This window comes from Gracilinanus agilis, chromosome 2 (assembly GCF_016433145.1).
Source record: "Gracilinanus agilis isolate LMUSP501 chromosome 2, AgileGrace, whole genome shotgun sequence".
In the NCBI taxonomy this organism is placed as follows: domain Eukaryota; kingdom Metazoa; phylum Chordata; class Mammalia; order Didelphimorphia; family Didelphidae; genus Gracilinanus; species Gracilinanus agilis.
Window position 1 is genome coordinate 607,538,687 of NC_058131.1, and position 20,175 is coordinate 607,558,861.

Genomic DNA, 20,175 nt, shown 5'->3' on the forward strand with positions numbered 1-20,175 from the left:
AAACTTTGCTATTTTTTTATATTATTGAAAAATGCTTATTCACTTCAAAAAAATCCTCACCCCCTAGATGCAACTGACTCCCCAACTCCAATTTTTTGTATATATTTACACTTGTATGTGTTCTCCTTCCCAATAGATACTATACTCTATTCCCTAGATTCTGAGGGCACAAGATGGGGTCGGTAACATAACATAATAAATGCATTTAAAACATGTTTGCTGACTAAAAAGAGGGCAAATTTGATCACTTTACAATTGAATACCTTATTTCCTCAAATTTGCTCATCCTTTTAACTTCATGCAGGCAACAGGGATCTTAATACCTTGGATTTTCATGGAAAGTTACCTACTGTCCTAAATGTAATCTGGTTGTGTTGTGTTGTAATAAATTGGTTAGGGCTGGGCTGGGCTGCAAAGCCTACACAGACTCTTGACTTCCTCAAAGACGGTGCTTCCTATTCATGCTCTTCTTTGAAGAGTAATACTAAAGAAGGTGAGAAAGAGAGAACAAATAAAACTACATTGAACATTTCTGCATCAATTTTGTCCAGAGCAGAGTCTGGAGAGTACAACATAGAAACCACAGAAAGCCACCAAGTCATTTCCTTCTGACATGGGGAGCATCATGGTAGTTTCTTTGTTTTTTCTTTTCAAGAATACTCATTGTTCTGTAATCTCATCAATTTGGATGTTTCCTTCAAAGATGCAGATATAAACCCATCTCTTACCACCTATCCCATATAACTGTAGTCCATGACTTCCAATAAATTCATCATCAACGGTTGACCAAAAGTTTTATAGGCCTCCCTCACTTACTTTTGACATCAGGAAGATGCCAGGGGAGTTCTCTGGTATCTAGTTGTCATTATTTATTTAAACTGGCCATATGACCAGCCCATTTTATTTTCTTCCCATGTATTTCCCTGATGAAATCTTTTTATTCCTATTCTTCTTTGGAGTCCTATGCTGGATATATGTTGTGGCCTGCTCATATCCACCACATGCCTCTCTATTCCTCAATAAAAATAATGGTAATATAGCCTAATAATGGTGCATAGTTTTGAAATAAAGTGCCTAGCACATCTAACAGCTTAAATGTCACTATTTTTAAGTGCTATGATTTAGGATTAAGCATGATTACAGCCCCAAACTATCCCAACCATGAAATCAAACTAATAGTTACTATAAATAATTCTGTTAAACTGAGGCACTGAAACAGTGTAGTATCTTCTTGGACCTTACTGAACAATCTCAAGTAGACTAGCCCAGAAGTCACCAAGGCCATGGTGCTAGAAAACAACAAATGTTTTCATTTGGTGTTAACAATGACTATGGAAGGCCTTCAAGGACATATGTTAAAAACACTCTGCAACAAAGTCCAGTCAGAACACTATGAAGAAAAGGAACAAAATGTAATCATTTTTTCCAAGTAACTTTCAAAAACATCATTGAAATAGAAAGGACTACAAAGTCTGCACTTTTGTAGTCGAACTACTTTTTCCCTTTTAAATGTTGAGAAAATTTGGTGAAAAAAAATAAAATGTGCTAAAAGTCAGCAAGTGTATGTGCACTGGCCAAGATTCTTTTTGGAAAACTGGGAAAATAAGCAATTTAATAATCACAGGAAAGCCATGATGGTAGCATTATTTTTAAAGCATATGTGTGACTTATCATTCCTATTACATCTTAAAAGGAATTTAAGAAGACATTCACAGTACTCTATGAAGGCTGTTCAAAAAGTCAGTTGACAAGGTGAGTTACTGGCATATTCCATAGTAAAACATTATTAAGCAATGCTTTTAAGTGACTTTAATTGTTTGGGATTTGATATATTATACCAAGGTGAAAATGGCTACTTTTCTACTTCTACTAAACACATGATCGCCATATAATATGACAGTTATGGTTTGGTTTTCACATGCAAAAAATGTTTCTGTTGCACAATTTTGATATTAGTTTGTGGACGCTCACGGAGACAATGTTTTCAGACTACCAAAGTCCATTGAAGAGATGTAAAAAAATTCAGGATACAAGGTAAAACCATGATGACCTTTCACCAAACAAAAAAGCAACAAACACAAACCAAAGATTCTAAAATTTGTTGTATCTGTATTAAAAATTGTGCCCTACTCAATATTAGCATTGTATCTTTTAATTTATGTATAAAACTGATAAATCATTGTTTAAATGTCTGTAAGATGTACTTTCCTTAAAAATCAGTCTTAAAAAATACCTTATCAACATCCTTTTTGAATAACCTTATTTAATATACCAAAATGGCTCAAGTTTATTAAAAGTGAACAAATTCTGGAGCAGAAAGAAAAATGTCAAATCCTTAGTGATGCTTTTAATCTGTTAGAGGAAGGAAAAATGATCCACCAATGTACAGAACTGAAAACAGAGGCAGTTACTTATTTTTGCCAAGTGTTCTTTGCTTCTCTGCATGTTCCACAATTTTTTCTTCCACGTAAAGTCCTTTCCGCTTTCGTACTGAATTCATGTACTTTCGAGCTTGGTTCTCTGAGTCAGCTTTCTCCCCAAAGTGCAAATACTCTTCCTCAGTAGTTGGAACCCAGAATGGATCACTGGAAATTATCTTTTTAAAAGAAAATAGTAAAATATGTCAGGCTACTTTAATATAACCAACTAATCTTTTAATCTATCCTTTGGCACTACAAAAGCATTTTCCTAAGTCTCAGTAGTTAATTAATACTTTTATTGACTGTGAAATGATCATAAGCCTTCTTTGGAGGTTCAGCAATGAGTGTATTTTTAATTGGTGAGGAAGATCCCAATATCAAGGAAAAAATTGAAAATGTGAGAGAGGTAATATTTGGAAAGGAATTAGGTCTCAAAGGAGCCAGAAGTAGATTTGATCACGAAAATAGGTAAAAGAGTTAGCACTGGCAAGAAAAGTCATCTTATCCTTGAAGACCAAAGGAATAGGCAGGAACACAGAGAAGTCTGATGTGAGGTGTGGAGGCAGAGGGAGGTCATGTTGGATGATCTCAGTCTTCTTATAGTGGGAGGTAAGAAAGACAGGGAGTGGAGTCAGGACTTGAGGTGAGAAGGCATTGTAGGAAATGTGATAGTGAGTAAATAACAAATGGATTTTAGTGCAACAAGGTATAAAAGTATAATCTGTGGTGGAACTAGTTAGCATGGTTTTGTGACTTTCTTAACCCAATAATCTGCTCTACTATAACACCTTTTGAGAGTTATTGCTGGGGGGAAAATATAAGGAAGGCTAAGAGATTTGTTTTAGATAACTTGTGTTCAAAATTACTTTTTCAACTGAAATTAAAATTTCTAGCTTTGATGACAAATGTCTATGTCTAAAAGGCTATGATGAGTAACTGCTGCTGAAAAGACTAAAAGATTGCTGAAAGGTTAAAAATGAAAGTGAATATTGAGATACAGGTTAAGAAACTGCCACTTCTACTTTATATTATTAGAAGAACATGTTATTTTGTTTTAGTTCTTCTAGAAGTAATTCATACCTTGTGAGAAGACTATATTTTATGCATTTCCTAGTGGGTTGCCTCCTCATATGCCCACTAGCCTCCTTAAACTGATCTGCATTTTACACGTGTCCTAATTTTTGTCTTCTCAGAGTCACATGTTCTAAGTTTAATTCTGGTCCTTCATAAATCTGGATCTAATGGTGGGAAAGGGATAAGTCATTCATTTTTGAAGGCCAAGGCACTTGAACTCTAATACATTATTAACCGAAAGAGTGAGAGATCAATCATAAATCGTTAGAGCTGGAAGAGACCATGGAGATCACTGATTCTAATATGCTTAACTGTACATGAGAAGGCTGAGATCCAGAGATGGTAAATACCTCACATATGGGCATACAATCTAGAGCCAGAATTCAGGTTTCCCACAAGTGTCAGAGCTGTTACTCTATAATGAATAGGCCAAAATGTAAATAATCTCCCCAATGAGATATTCTTGGGTAACTGGGTCTCTCTATGAACTACCTGGGGGGGGGGAAGAATAAAAATAGCAATTAAGATTAAAATCCCAAAGGACATTATCTGGGCAACACAAACATCCCTTGAAAGACTATTCTGGTTTTTTTTTTCCAATTTAAATTTATATGTTACATTAAAATTCCCAATTAACTCCCTCCTTTCCTTCTCCCTACTAGAGAAAGCATTACTCAACAAAAAATGTGTTTTAAGACAAAAAAAAATGTCTTCTTTATTTTTATTTATTAGTTCTTTCTCTGGAAGTGAACATAAGTCATTCTTCAATGAATATTTTTATTGCCATATACAATGTTCTCTTGGTTCTGCTCATTTCACTCTTTATAATTTAACGTGGGTCTTTCCATGTGTTTTTAAAATTAGCCTGCTTGTCATTTATGTCACAATAGTATTCTTTCACAATTATATGCCACAACTTGTTTAGCCATTCCCCAACTGATGGCCATCCCCTCAATTTGCAGTTCTTTGCCACCAGAGAGAGCTACTATAAATATTTTAGAACATATAGGTTCTTTTCCTTTTTCCTTGATCATCTTAGGAAATAAACCTAATAGTGGTATTTCTGGGTCAAAAGGTATATACACAATTATATAAGTCTGGGCATAATGTCCTACTTTTAAAAAATTATTAAACCCAGGGATCTCTTATTAGCTACTAACATTCTACCTCACATTATAGCAACTTATGACTCATTTTTTTTTTCCACTTAGATTGTGAGGTTCATGGGATGGGGACATGGATTCCTTGCAGCACTGGACATGGTGCTTTCACCATTCTAAATCTGCAAGTGTTTGTTGAAAAAAGTGTTCAAACAAATGAATAACAGATTTCCTCTTGTTGCAAACTACTAAACAGGTTTTTCCAAGATAATGGCCTGAAAGATTAGAAAGGCCTCAAAAACACAATAAAATAAGATTCTTGGCCATTTTGATGGACACTCTAGACCTCATTTCTATGGGATCACAGGATCAAAGATTGAGAGCTGGAAAAGATGTTGGCAACCCTTTAGTTCTAATCCTTTCATGTATTCTTCTATAAACTTTTTCAGGTAGCAACATAGAACTCGGGTAGTATGACCTTCAAAAAATGAGTTAACTATCTGTTCCCCAACATCAGACATTGAGCCAGGATGTGAACCCAGATCTCCTGAATCAAAAATCCATTGTTCTTTACAATGTGCCATGAATCCTGTTTGATATAATTGTTCAATAACATTTGTAGGGCCATAATTCATATTCTCCCTTTTTTCAATAACATCATTGATTTTAACCATTGAAACCAACAGAGAAATAGTATTCCATATACAGATTATTTATTTTACAAAAAACTTCCCAGGAGTATACACCAATCTATAAATATCTATAAACAGTGATGAACACTCAAAAGATTAGTGAACCTAAGTGCCTGGTAACTGATATAAAAAACCATTTAGAAGATGCTGCTTTTCAGAATTGCCCACTCAACACTTTTGTATCCATAGGCTGCAGGTTACCCAAATAATCTGGAAAGGCAGGTGATTGTGTACGGTTACTATTAGGAATCAGTCAATGCTAAAATGTAAGGCAATCTGCTAATGAGGGAAGTCTTTTTAAAATGGTCACTTAATGATTTTTTTCTTTGAGATATTTAATAAAACTTGTAGAAAGATTTTCCCTTCCCTTTTAAGCCCATATCTCTGGCTAGATTGCTATTATAGATAAATGTAACAATGAAATACTGGTTGAACATGAGGAAAGAATAATGGTTAAGCTCTTTCTTTCAGATTCTTACTCTAAAAACACAAATCAATTGTAAATATAAAGTGATGTTTAATCAGCCAGTGGTGACATATTTTTAATAAACCAATAAATTATTTCAAATGCCCCAAGAAAAACACTGTTGAGAACATAATCAATATTTAGAATACATATAAATGTTTTAGTACAACAGAGCTGAACAATTTTTAAAGCTGTGTGTGACTATGGTGAATGACAAGTCTATAAAGACAAGTGGCAACTCTTTAACAGATTATACAATGTTAGAATTAGTTTCTGTAATGAATATTAGAGATGTAGGTTTGGCCCTATGCCTATAGGATATGACTTGAGGGACACCAGACAGTCCATCTACCCATAGATTATGACCTCCATTATCCTCCAGAGCAGGGGTCAGCAACATATGGCTCTCGAGCCATATCTGGCTCTTTTGAGGGCCAGATAAGGCTCTTTCTGCAGGAGCCATGAAGTCAATTTTTTTTTTTCAGGCGCTGTTATAGGAGCGCACACTGTGAGCACTGTATGGCTCTCAATCCACTGAGCTACCCCACTGCCCCCATTGGATTATTTGAGGCGTTTATGGCTCTCACAGCCAAAAAGGTTGCAGACCCCTGCTCCAGAGGGACCCGAAATTTTGACCATTAGTTTAATGCCTTTGGGTTAACAGTGTATTAAATGCTACCCCCCCACCTTTTGTTTTAGAACTGTGATTAAAATTCAAATTGGCGACTCAAGTGTCATCAACTCGTCTCACTGACTAATAACAGGAATCTCCAACATTCACTAAAGCTCTTTTTCCTACAGTTGCCCAAACATTTAAAATAAAATAAAAATTAGTGTGATATGAGAAATACCTAGCCCTCCAAAGTAATAATTCTAGAAGTCTATAATGCAATTCAATAAACTTATTAACAACAAACAAAAAGAATTTAAAATCTGGATAGTTTTTAAGTTGTTGAAGACTAGAGCTCTCCAAAGTCACAGCCTTCTTTTTCCCTAAAGATGATGATGACAAGCTAATTTTATGAATCATCTCCCCTTTTAAATTCAAGAATGATTGTTTTTACTTTTTCAGCAGAGGAAGAGGTATTTTCTAAATTAGTAAGTTATTTTTTTAACTGAGTTAAATTATCAAGACTCTTCATTATAAAGATTAATCTTCTATTATGACACTCAGAAGGACTGTGAGTTATATCATCTTTGTATTTCTCCTTATGCTATGTAGCATGATGACTTCCACCCAATGGACTTTCAAATAAAATGCTATTTTTGTCTCATTCAGTCTTTTCTCTCTAGTCACATGGATACTACTCTAGTTCAGGGCATCCAGTTTCCTCATTTAAAAAAATTTTTTTTAAACCCTTAACTTCTATGTATTGGCTCCTATGTGGAAGAGTAGTAAGGGTGGGCAATGGGGGTCAAGTGACTTGCCCAGGGTCACACAGCTGGGAAGTGTCTGAGGCCAGATTTGAACCAAGGGCCTCCCGTCTCTAGGCCTGACTCTCAATCCACTGAGCTACCCAGATGCCCCCTAATCTCCTCATTCTTTAGACTAAGGCCACTGTCTTTTTAATTGGTCTAGAGTACAGTGATGGGCAAACTACGGCCCGAGGGCCAGATAGGGCCCTTCACCTTCATAACCTTTCAGTCATTAATAGGACTTAGTATCACAAAACATACAAGAATTTTGTAAAATATATCACTGTTATTTTTTTAAAAATTATATTGGCCCGCCTAAAGTTTTTTTTTCCTTTCCTTTGGCCCTCTCTTTAAAAAGTTTGCCCATCACTGGTCTAGAACAATGCCTGGCACATAGTAGGCACTTAATTAGTGCTTTACTGACTACTTAGTCTCTCTGCTTCCAGTCTCTCCAATTCATCCCTTCACCACTGCTTGCCAGAACATTCTTCTCATCACAGGCCAATCACTGTCAGGTGCCTGCTGAAGAAGTCCAGTGCCTACCCACTGCATCTTGGAAAGATTACAAACTCCTGTTTGGTATGTAAGGCCTTAATCTGTACTAGGTCCATCTTTCTAGGCCTTTTTCCCTTGCTATTCCTTTCATGTTCTATGTTCCAGGCAAAATGGCCTGGTTCTCTGTTCCTAACACCTTAATCTATCTTCTGTCTCCATGCCTTGGCACAGGCTTGTTGTTGTTGCCAAGACTGGCAAGTTCTTTTAAATTCTTACCTCTGCCTCTAGGAATCTGTAGTCTTTGTCAAGGCTCAGTTCAGGGGCCACCACCTATAAGAGGCCTTATGATTCCTCTAGTTGTTAGCATTCTTCCTCTTCTGAAATCACTTTATGTTTATTCATCTGTGTATATACTTATTTCCCCAAGGAGGAAGTAAGGTCTTTCAATGCACTATTTGTGTTTTTGTCTTGGTATCTTTTTGTATCAACTTCAGCGGCTCATATATAACAAACTGTTAATAATTATTTGTTGAACAGAAACAACATTAAAACAAAGGAAAAACTTGTTCAGTTGAGCTGCCTTAAGTTTTTAGGGAAAAAATGTTTTGGCAAGGGGGCAGCTGGGTAGCTCAGTGGATTGAGAGCCAGGCCTAGAGACAGGAGGTCCTAGGTTCAAATCCGGCCTCAGACACTTCCCAGCTGTGTGACCCTGGGCAAGTCACTTGACCCCCATTGCCTACCCTTACCACTCTTCCACCTATAAGTCAATACACAGAAGTTAAGGGTTTAAAATAAAAAAAAAATGTTTTGGCAATAAGAAGCTTTAACCATTAGAATTGATCAGAGAGGGAGATGAAATCAGTTTCCCTGGAGATCTCTTAGAATTGTATTAAGGACCATCTGATTAGAAAGCTTTTAAAATAAATTTTGCTGAGAACCTGGGGTGGTATTGGACAAATTAAATTAATTTTGTAGGTCTCTACAAACTGTATAATTCTACATAATTTAAAAACCAATTGTAAATGAATTTAAAATTAAGATTCCTGTTTAAGTACATACACATAAAGCTAGGAGTAAAATTAACAAATCTTATTATTATCTTAATTTATATAGTAGCACATAATGTGGAGTAGGAGGAGGGACAATAGATTTGAGGCAGAGGACTTCAGTTTGAATGCTGGTTTTTCTCCTGTATGATTTAGGGTAAGTGCTTGCTTCTCTTCAAATAGGTCTCAGTTTCCTTTATAAAATTAAAAGAATGGACCAGATGATCTCTTAACCTCCCTGTCAGCACTAAATCCTATGATCCTCGAAGTATATGCAATTTAAAATATAAAGTTTTTAAATTGACAGACACATAGAGAAGGAGTGAAGGGGTGAATACTGCTGTCTGTGTATATGTATATGTATACATTGCAGTGACTAGTTGGGTTCTATTTCAGTGTAAAATCAAATATGAATAATTTTTATTCAATTCATTGTTTTGTACATTATTACATCTGAGCTGACTTGATAGATGGAATCAATTAACAATATTTTAAAGTTGTTTCCAAAATCCAAATTTAATCTTGAGTGTCAATGGGATTGGATTGATTTGGTTTGTATTACTTAAAGCAATGATGGGGAAATTCTGACTGAAAGAGGTGTCATTGCTTTGGCTGCAACCCAAAGAACAATTTCTTCCCTGGTAGACTACTTCACATTCAGATGGAGCCTCTTAAAATTCAAGGACTCTGTTAAAAACCTGTGAACAGTGGTTAAAAATCTAATGAAAATTTCAAAGGGAAATGATAACCACCACCTGCTGTCTCAACCCAAAGTCTGGTTTCTTGTTCTGACACTCAACTGAAAAAGTTCCCACAAAAAGTCACCAATGACAACCACTGGATCCAATAGGCTCTTTTCTTTCATCATCTTTGATTTTCAATGCAATATATCCCTGCACTCTCATGACTTATCTGGCACTCCCATTTCCCTCATTCTCTATCACATCCCTCTGCTACTCTTTTCTTGCTGCTCACCATTTAAAGTAAGTTTTCCTCAGCCTTCTCCCCTAAGCTTTCTCATCAGCCTGCACACTCTAGCCCTGGCAATCTCATTCACTGCCAGTGCTTCACCTATTATTACCTCTATTGAGAAGGCTTCAAAACTCTACCCTCCACATCTGACCTCTCTTCTCTCTTCCAGACTCATACCTATATCTTCCTATGAGACCTCTCCCTGCTTGGACCAGCACTGGCACTGCAACATGATCAAAAATAAGATGATTTTTTAATTAAAAATCTTCTAACTTCATTTGTGTTTGTGATACCATCAGTCTTTCAGGTTCTCAAGTCCAAAACCTTTGTATCATCTTTGAGTTTTCTTCTCCCTCACCTCTCAAATACAATCAGTTACCAATTGGTAATTCCAAATGGTATAATTCCACCTCTGCAATGTCACTTGTAGCTGTCTCCCCTCTACTTGCACTGCTACTACCTTCAGAGGGCTCTTATTACCAACTGCCTGGTATTATTTAAGGAGCTTTCCAACTAGTGTTCCTACTTCTGTATATTCCAATGAACTTCTACTAGACATTCTTACACATAGATCTGGTTGTCATTTTACTTAAACGTTTCTTTTGTTTCTTATTTCCTATCCTTAAGATTCAAGGTCTCCTACTATCAGGATCTAATCTACTTTTCAAACCTTATCTCCTAGTTTTCCCCTTTCCACATACTCTATGCTAATCTAGACTATCTATCATCCTCTAGACCAGTGATGGGCAAACTATGGCCCATGGGCCAGATGCGGCCCTTCTCCTTCATAATCTTTCAGTTATTAGTAGGGCTCAGTATCACAAAAAATACAAGAATGTTGTAAAATGTGTCATTGTTATTTTTTAATAAATTATATTGGCCTGCCTAAAGTTTTCTTCATTTCCTTTGGCCCCCTCTTTAAAAAGTTTGCCCATCACTGCTCTAGACTATTTATCATCATTTCCTTCCTTGATTCAAGATTTCCCCCATATCTGGAATGCCTTCCCCTTTTTCTGCTGGAATTCTTATTCATCCTTTAAAGTCCAATTCAACCCCACCTCATTCAGGAAGACTTACCTGATTTCCAATAGTTGATAATGACTTTTTTAATTTTACAAAACACTTTATTATTCCCTCATACATTTATGTATTACTGTATAATATAGTTAATAGTGCACATGCCATGTCCCCAAGGTAGAAATATAAACTATAGGGTTGTTATAAGGAAAGCCTTGCACAAATCATAGTGTTATACAAACGTGAATCAGGATTATTCACCATTATTTAAACTTATGTATCTCATTTAGCACCTAGCAAAGAGGGCCATTATTTCAACTAATTTGAATTAAATGACTTATTTTAACAATAGGTGAAGAGAAGGGTGTGACAAAAAGGTTTATAATCATTATTTTCTTTGATATCTCTTTATTCACCATCTTCCACGTTAAAACCTATTAAGTGGTTAAAAATCTAATGAGAAAATTTCAATAAATGCTAACTATTATCTAAAACAAGAAGTGCACATTTATTATAATTAATTCTTAATTCTTTCCCAAAGTGCCAAAAAGAACCTGGGGATTAAAGTTATCAGCTCATACTGATTTGAAAAGTTTAGAAATTTCATTTTTTCTACAAAATTCATAGGAGTGGCAGATTATGATTTCTTTTTGGGACAAAACCATGCTACTTTCTTGCTCAAAAATCTCCTCTCCATATTTCCCCTCTACCTCATTTTTCTCTTTTTATTTTTCTTCTATTTCCCTTCTAATTTCTTCCCATAATTCTTGTCACTTCACTTTCTTAATTCCCTTATGTGTATATAATGTGGAAATTAGCACATTTAAACACCTTTAATAAAGTTTAGATTCTTTATCTTTTTTAAAATTTTTTAAAATTTAAGTAAAACAACTTTAATCATCAGTACAAATACCTAAACTTCCTAGTGACCATTACATTAAAATTTATTTTATCTTATAAAGTATTAGAGAGCCCCTGGGGACTCCTTTTATAAAAAATTATTTTAAAAATTATATTTGTATTTTAAAAAATTATGATTCAATTGTTTTTACTCCTTTTGACCTATTCTACCTATTAAATTAAAAAAGAACTTCTGTATAATAAGCATTTTCTAAATAATATCTGCCTCTATTTTTAAAGTAGGTGAGTCAAATAATTTATATTTTACTAGGAAAAAAATGTCTTTTTTTTTCTTGTGGGTCACTGGCCCTTCATAGAAAAAAAAATGTTTTCCTCAACACTGGTTTAGAAGTAATGCTTCCTGGAAAAGGACCAGATGATGTCTCAATCTTCATTCTAGCCATATAATCCTCCAAACAAGGGGGCAGACTTATAACCTAAAAATACAGATCAGGAATTTGCAACCACTTTTAGCTAATGTTCCATCTTATAACTTATTTTGACCAAAAAAGGGCGAGGGGGAAAAACCATTTAGCCTAAACCAACTTTGGGAATGAGGGGTTTGGGCCAGAAGGACTTCATGTGGTTTGAGGAGGCTTTGTTGGAGGGGCAAGGAATGAAGATTAGTCTTTGGAATTTTGGCACAATTTGTTAGGGTGGGGAAGGATCATAACTACTCAATGATTCAACAAGCATTATCGAACCCCTGTGTTTAAAGCACTATGCTAGGTGCTTAAGGAAATACAACACTAAGGGTCCTTGCTCACATGGATCTTATAAACCAACAGAAGAGATACAATTTAATTGATTGTATTGATAGGTTACACTGACTTTAAACCAGTTCAAAGAAATAGTTTTAAAACCAGGAAAACTAATGCAACAACAACAAGCATTTACTAAGAAACTTCTATAAGGAAGGTTTTGCTCATGATATGTAATAGTCCTTGTCCTCAAGGAGCATACAAGGGGGGTGGGGAAGAGAGTTAACATCTTGATGTTTAAAAAAAAGGGTCATGCAAAATTCAAACCAATAAGTTAATTCTATTTCCATTAATTCATGAACTAAAATTTATAATTGTTGAGATAAAACAATTTATTTTTTAGATTGTGATCTCAATGCAACAATGGGTTAATTGCCTAATCTACATTTCTCTCCATCTTTCCTTCTTTCCTTAAGTATATTTTAAAGTTATTTGAAGAAAACCTGAATTTAAATCTGCTTTAGCCACTTCGTAGCTGACTGACCATCAGTTTTTTTTTACTATAAAATGGGATAATTAATAGCATCTTCCTCATAGAATTGTTGTGAGGATCAAATGAGTTAACATATGCAAAATGTTGACTATTATCTAAAACAAGGAGTGTACATTTATTATAATTATTGTCTAGTGCTACTATCTGCTTAATTCTTTCCCAAAAGGCCCAAAAGACTGGGATTAAAGTTATAATTATCACCTCATGTTGATTTGAAAAGTTTGCAAGTTTTAGATTTTCTACAAGTTTCATCCAAGTAGCAGATTATGATTTCTTTTTGGGACAAAATCATGTCACATTCTTGCTCAAAAAATCTCTAAGAGGCTACTGATGGCTCACGGGTACAGTAGTATCAACTCCTTGTCTTATGGGGTTAGTGGGCCAATTCCTTGGTCTAGTCCTCTAGGATGTCCATGACCTTTCTAGCTTGACAATTCACTAGTGTCCTACAAGAACTCAAGTTTTCACCAAATTGGGCACTCTGTTGTTACCTAAACACATTCTGGAATAGCCCAGCCTTCATAGCTTTGCTTGCTATAACTTCTCTGCCTAAAAGCACCTCCATCATACAACTTTGCCTGTCAATATCTATCTCCTTCAGGACCCCAACCAGAGGGCTATCCCCACCTTCTCTGAATCCCAAAGCACTTCAAACCTCTGTTGACTGATGTCTCAAAGCACTTTAAACTTTCTCTCACAGCACTCATCATGTACTACTAGTTAGGTCCTTATATTTCCCCTGATAAGATAAAAGCTCTGGAAGGCAGAAATACTGGCTTATTTGTATTCATTCTTCCAGTGCACATTTGAAGGAATTTTGGCAAATGACTAAAAAAATGACAGACCTAATGAATGGAGATTTAAAAGAGACATTAGTGGTATGTTTGAGTCTGGGCAGAGTAGGGCAGAAAAACCGGGGTTTACATTTATCCAAATAAAGTATAAAGAAAAAAATTCCCCTGAGTCCCTCACTCCCATTACCACAATACTGCTACAGTGACCTAGCTGAGCAGTTAGGATTCCCAAACCCTGTGGCAGACCATCACACAAATGATGTGAAGCATTTTTCTCTCCAGGTTTTTTGCCTTGCTATTGCACTCAGGTTACGTTTGCCCCTCAGTTTACTGTGAATTTAGCCATATGAAGTTGATTATCATCCAAACCCCAATTCCCCACCCCACTACCACCTAATTCCTCCATTCCTATTTCCTCAAATCTTTGACCCCAATGTTTCATCCTACATCTGCCCAGCCCTTCCACTATGCCTTCCAGAATAATGGTTCCATGGGCATCTAGTCTCCATTCATCTTACAGCTCTTACTCTCCTACTCCTTCCATCTACTAGTTCGCTTCCCTCCTTGATGATATAGCCTCCATGGCCACACTTTCCAGTACTGGTTGTACCTTCATTCCCTCTCCCTGGACTCATTGGCTGAGGTAGGGGAGTTGGGATTCTCCTTGCTTCTCACTGCCATTTCTGAGTTCTCTCCCTACCACCCCCCCATCACTGAATAACCTCTCCTTTGGATGTTCAGGCTATTCATATCTACCACCTAATCCAAATCCTAGTAGTGGTTATCTATACACTCCGAAGTCACTCCCACCCCTCTGCCTTCTTCAATGAGTTTGGCACCTGACTTACATTTCTCTCTCCTCAACTCTTGCTCATATACTAGGGAACTTCAACATTTGTAGCAACTTTCCCTCAAATACTCTTAACTACTCAGGGCCATTTCTACGAACCAGCCATTTTCTCCTCTTCTCCCCATTTTGACCCTTTGGTGAACCAATTCAACTCTACATTGTCCTCCTACCTGCGTGACTGCTCCTTCTCTGTCTCCTCTTCCAGACCACACAGTCTAATCATAAAAGTCCCTCAGGGTATTGTCCAGGGCCCTGTTCTCTTCTCCCTATTTACTACTTCACACAAATATCTCAATGGCTCCCATAGATTTAATTACCATCTCTATGCTGATGATTCCCAAATCAATTTATCTTGCCCCAATATCTCTGCTGACTTCCAGTCTCATATCTCTAACTGCCTTTCATACATCTTAAACTGGATGTCCAGTAGACCTCTTCAACTCAATATGTCCATAATAGAACTCATTATCCCTCCAAACCTGTACTGTCATGGGAAACACTATCTTCCCAGTTCTTCACTTCCTCTCACTTCCTCGTATCTAATCTGTTACCAAGGCCTATTGATGTCACTTTTGCAACATCTCTCAAATATGGCCCTTCTTTCCTCTGATACTACCACCACTCTAATAAAGGGCCTTATCACTTCTGACCTGGGTTACTACAATAGACTGTTGGAAGATGTGTCTGCCTCAAGTCTCTTCTCATCCAATCTATCTATTATTCAGCCACTAAACTGATTTTTTTAAAGCACAGATCTAATCATGTCATTCTCCTACTTAATAAACTCCAGTGGCTTCCTATTGCAAACCAGAATCAAATACAAAATGCTCTGTTTGGTATCTGGAGATTCATATAACCTCTCCTATTTTCTAGTGTTCTTACACCTTTACTCCTCCTACAAGTACTCTTCTATCCAGTGACACTGACTTCCTGGCTGTTCCACAAATATGGCATTCCATCTCAACTCTGGAGATTTTCTCTGACTTTCCCACATGCCAGGAATATTCTCTCTCCTCTTTTCCACCTACTGACCTCACTTGTTTCCTTTACCTCAAAACTAAAACCTCACCTTTTACTGGAAGACTTCTTTAACTCCTATTAAAATTCTGGTGATTTCTCTTTGTTAATTATTTCCTATTTTTACAGAATACAGCTTACTTTGCATATACTATTTGCATGTTATCTCCCTCAGTGGATTGTGAGCTCCTAGAGGGCTGGGACTCTCTTTTGATTCTTTTTGTAATCCCAGTTATGAGTACTTAGTAGGTGACTGATAAGACATACATAACAGGGTCTAGTCCACTGCCAGTTCCCTTCTCTTTTTCCCCATATGAGATTACTACATAGAAAAGAATTCTAAGACATTGCTATTTTCAATAGTTTCCTTCAGAAAATCCACGTAATTTTATTTTCTCTGTTTCTTGAAGTACTTCCTCTCAAAAGCTCTTGATTGTAAATTACAGTGTGATAGAATGCAAATAACAAAATATTTTTTAAATGTCTGGAGTGAGATAGCAGAAACTATGTTATTTCTAAAGCTCTCTGGGGGAAGGAAAGAATTTACAGAATCAAGAAATGGTTGATCAACAACATTTAATTACAATTTAGTGCTACAAGTCTCCTAAAGATTTTGAAGCTTTTGAGAATAGTGTAGTGTCAGATGGGAAAAGGGCCACAGTGAGGTGGAGAAGGCTTCCAAGAATGATTTAAAAAAAACAAACACATTTTCTTGTAAGAGATTTTTATTAAGACCCCAACTTCTGGTGTGACATTGCTTGCAAATAGAGAGCTTATTCTCTTTAACTTTACCTTTAACAGATTATTTCAACATACCATATTCCTATTCTCCTTGTTGATCTAGTCTCATTCCCCAACATGATTATTCTAAATGTTTTCCTCAGGCTCCAGTCCTCCTCATCCTTTACAAGTCTTTTTTCTAGCTCTATACTTCACTAAGAAGTCCCAGGTGACTAAAGAGAGTCAGCACTCTTACGGTAGGATTAAAAACAGTAATAATACCTAGCATTTATTTATTTAGCCCTTATATCCTGATTTTGTATTAATTCTAAGTCAGAAGAACAGCAAAGGTGAGGCAATGAGGGTTAAGAGTCTTGCCCAGAGTCACACGGCTAGGAAGTATCTGAGGCAACATTTGAACTCAGGTCCTCTTGACTCCAGGCCTGGTATTCTATTCACTGTGCTACCTAGCTGGCCCAAGAGCTAGCATTTGTATCACACTTAATATATGCCAAGTACGATAGCTAAGGACTTTACAGATAGTATAACATTTTGATCTTCTCAACAACTCTATTATTATCCCCATTTAGTTGAGAAAAATAATGCAAAAAGAGGTTAAGTAACTTTCCCAGGGTCACATAGCTAGTAAGTATTATGTTTGGTTTAGGAAAACGCCTCATGCCTTTTATATAGAACACTCTGGATGCTTAGTTATTAGAAGGAGGCTGACCCTGGCTTAGCAGAGGCCTAGCAGTACCTGTAGCTTGCTCACAGTAAGCTTTGCTTCTGTTTCACTAAGCCAATGGAGCAGCAAAGACTGTCTAAGGAAATAGTGCAAGAGGGACTCAATAAAGAGAAGATGAACTGGCCAGGGGAATCCAGAGATCTGGCTACAAGTTCCTGTTCCATCACTAGCTCATGGTGCCATCCTGGTTGATTCAGTTCCCTCCCTGGTTAAAGGAGTCAGGATCTAGTTGAACTCTTAGGGTATGCTTGGTCCCAAATATTTCATGATTTGGGTTCTGGGTGCAGAAGCTTACACTCTCAATATTGGAATCAAAAACATCACTTAAAAACCCTCAAAAATGACTGAATAAAAGAAACCTCATAAAAGGTGTGGTGTAAATCACTTCATCAGTAAGCACTTACTAAACAACTACTAATGGTCAGGCAATATCCTAAGAGAGGGATACAAAGAAGGGCAAAAGACAGTCCCTGTGAGGAGCTCACAATCTAATGGGGGAGAAAACACATTTGGTACAAACAAGCTATGAACAGGATAAGTAGAAATTGACCAGCAGAGGAAAAGGCTTCTAGAATTAAGATATTATTAGGAAAAGCTTTCTGTAGAAAGTGGTTTAGCTGAGACTTGAAGGAAGAGAGCATTCCAGACATGGTGGGCAGCCAGTGAAAATGCCTAGAGGCTGAGAGATACAGTGTTTGGTTCCAAGAAGAGCAAGGAGGAGAGTGTCCCTGTACTGAAGAGTGTCTGGGGAGGAGGCATATAAGGTGTAAAAAGGCTGGAGGAGAGACAGGTTATGAAGAGATGTGAATGCCAAACAGGATTTTATACTTTCTCCTGGCAAGTGATTGATTGCTACAGGAGTTCAGAGCAGGGGTGACACCATCAGATGCACACCTTAGGAAAATCATTTTGGCAACTGAGTGAATGATGGACTGGAGAGGGGAAAAGACTTATTATGGAAGGGAGAATGACCAGCAGCCTATTTCACCAGGTTAGGACTGCACCAGAATAGTAGCAGAATCAGGAGAGAAGGGGGGTGGGCATTGGAGAGATATTGCAAAGGTAAAATAAGCAGACCTTAGCAACAGACTGGATATACAGGGGTTATGGGGCAAGAAATAGTGAAGAGTCCAAGATGGCACCTATGTTAACAGCCTAGAGGACTTCTGGATGGTGGTAACCTCAACAGAAATAGGGAAGTTTGGAAGAGAAGAGGGTTTGGGGGAAAGATTCTGAGCTCAGTTTTGGATATGTTGAGTTTAAGATGTTTGTATCTAGTTCAAGACATCTAATAGACATATAAGAGTGGAGTAATGAATAAGTAGATTTGAGATTCATCAGCAGAGAGATGACAATTCAATCTATGAGAGCTGATGAGATCACCAACTGAAACAGTTGGAGGAAGAGGAGGAGTACCTAGGGCATAAGATAAAGTCACTTAAATTGCATCCACCTGTATTCTGTATTTATTCCTCGTATATGTAAATATACTTGTATATGATATGTTCCTATCATCTCTCCTAGTAGAATGTAAGCTCATTGTAGGCAAGGACAGTTTCTTTCTTTATATTCGTATGCTTAGAGTATAATGGCTGCATGTAGTAAACAATAAATGCATGTTGACTGAATGGTGGTATGCCTCATTCTGAAAATGGGATGAGAAGAGGAGAAAACTGAATAGACAATTGCAAGCTTAGTCATTATTCAACTGCATAATTGTGTGTTAGTCATAACTTCCTACTCTGCTGCTGCTGAATGGAGCAAAAGGAATCCTGCAGTCCAGTTATCTACACCGTCACTCTTTACTTTCACTCACTTCACATATACAATACATACTTATGTTACCTCAATTTAAGGAAGCCTTAATACGGCAAGGGCCTCTGCTTAATTTTCTCTTTTCCCTTTTGGAGAGTTGCTGTTCCAAATCTTTTCTTCTCTCCTCAAGCCTACAATAGCACTGTCTTCATACCTTTTCAGGGGTATGGATTACCCCTGTAGTAAATCAGATTTACACCTATACCCTATACTATATACCAAGATAAGTACCAAAGACACCAGCAACTTAAGTATAAAAGATAATATCATAAACAACTTAGGGGAACATGGGGAAAATTACCTATTAGATCATTAGATATGAGAAAAGTTCATGATTAAAAAAACGATAAAGATCACAGAAATTAGATAATTTTGATTAGAAAAAATTTTTTAATTCACAAATAAATCCAGATTGAAGGGGAAACAATTATCTGGGGTGGGGGTGGGGGTGGGGTGGGAAGAAAGAGAATCTTTACTCCAAGTTCCTCTGAGAAAAGTCTCATTTCCTAGATATTTAAGGAAGTCATTCAAAGTTTTAAGAGTAAGAGTAATTCCCTAATTGATAAATAGCCTAAAGTGTGAACAGTACTTCTCAAAGGAAGAAATCTAAGCTACTATAGGCATATGAAAAAAATGCTCTAATCACTTAATATTTAGAAGAAGGGCATGTAAAAGTAATTCTGAGATTCCAGTTCATATCTGATTGGTAAAAATGATTCAAAAGAAAGTGATAAGATGTTGAAGGGATGATGGGGAAACAAGCATATTGATGCAACTTTGGTGAGCCTATGAATGGGTATAACCATTCTAGTAAGCAATTTGGAATTATATAGGAAAAGTTGTTAAACAGTACATGACCTTTGACCTAGCTGTGCCATTGCTAGCCTACACTCAGAGTAATAAAAGAACTAGGAAAGACCTTATATGTACAAAAATATTTACAGTAGCTATTTTTGTGGTGACAAAAAACTGGAAATGAAAAAGATGCGAGCCAACTGAAGAATGGCTAAATTGTGGTATATGGACGTGATGGAGTGCTGCTGTACTATAAGAAATTAGGAAATAAATGATTTAATAAAAGAGAAAAAGACTTATATAAACTGATGCAGAATGAAGTAGAACCAGAAGAACAATTTATATTTTCATCTGTAAAGATGAAAACCTTTGAAAACTCTAAGAATTATGATCAATGCAATGACCACTCATGATTCCAGAGACTGATGATGAAATACAGAAGGAGACATAGATATTTTTGTTTACAGCTAATGAATTTGTTTTGCTTGACTATGTATGTTTGTTATATTCATTCTCTCTCTCTCTCTCTCTCTCTCTCTCTCTCTCTCTCTCTCTCTCTCTCTCTCTCTCTCTCTCTCTCTCTCTCC

At 36.6% G+C, this 20,175-nt stretch overlaps 1 protein-coding gene across 2 annotated transcripts in view; it reads right to left on the reverse strand.

Annotated features, from left to right (window-relative positions):
- Window positions 1-1,579: 1,579 nt before the first annotated feature.
- Window positions 1,580-20,175, reverse strand: part of EFL1 (elongation factor like GTPase 1) — a 250,801-nt gene continuing 232,205 nt past the window's right edge. For both annotated transcript variants that reach the window (XM_044665477.1, XM_044665476.1), the window contains one exon: window positions 1,580-2,596. In XM_044665477.1, coding sequence (XP_044521412.1) covers window positions 2,408-2,596 — 189 coding nt within the window. In that variant the 3' untranslated portion in view covers window positions 1,580-2,407. The remainder of the gene's footprint in view (window positions 2,597-20,175) is intronic.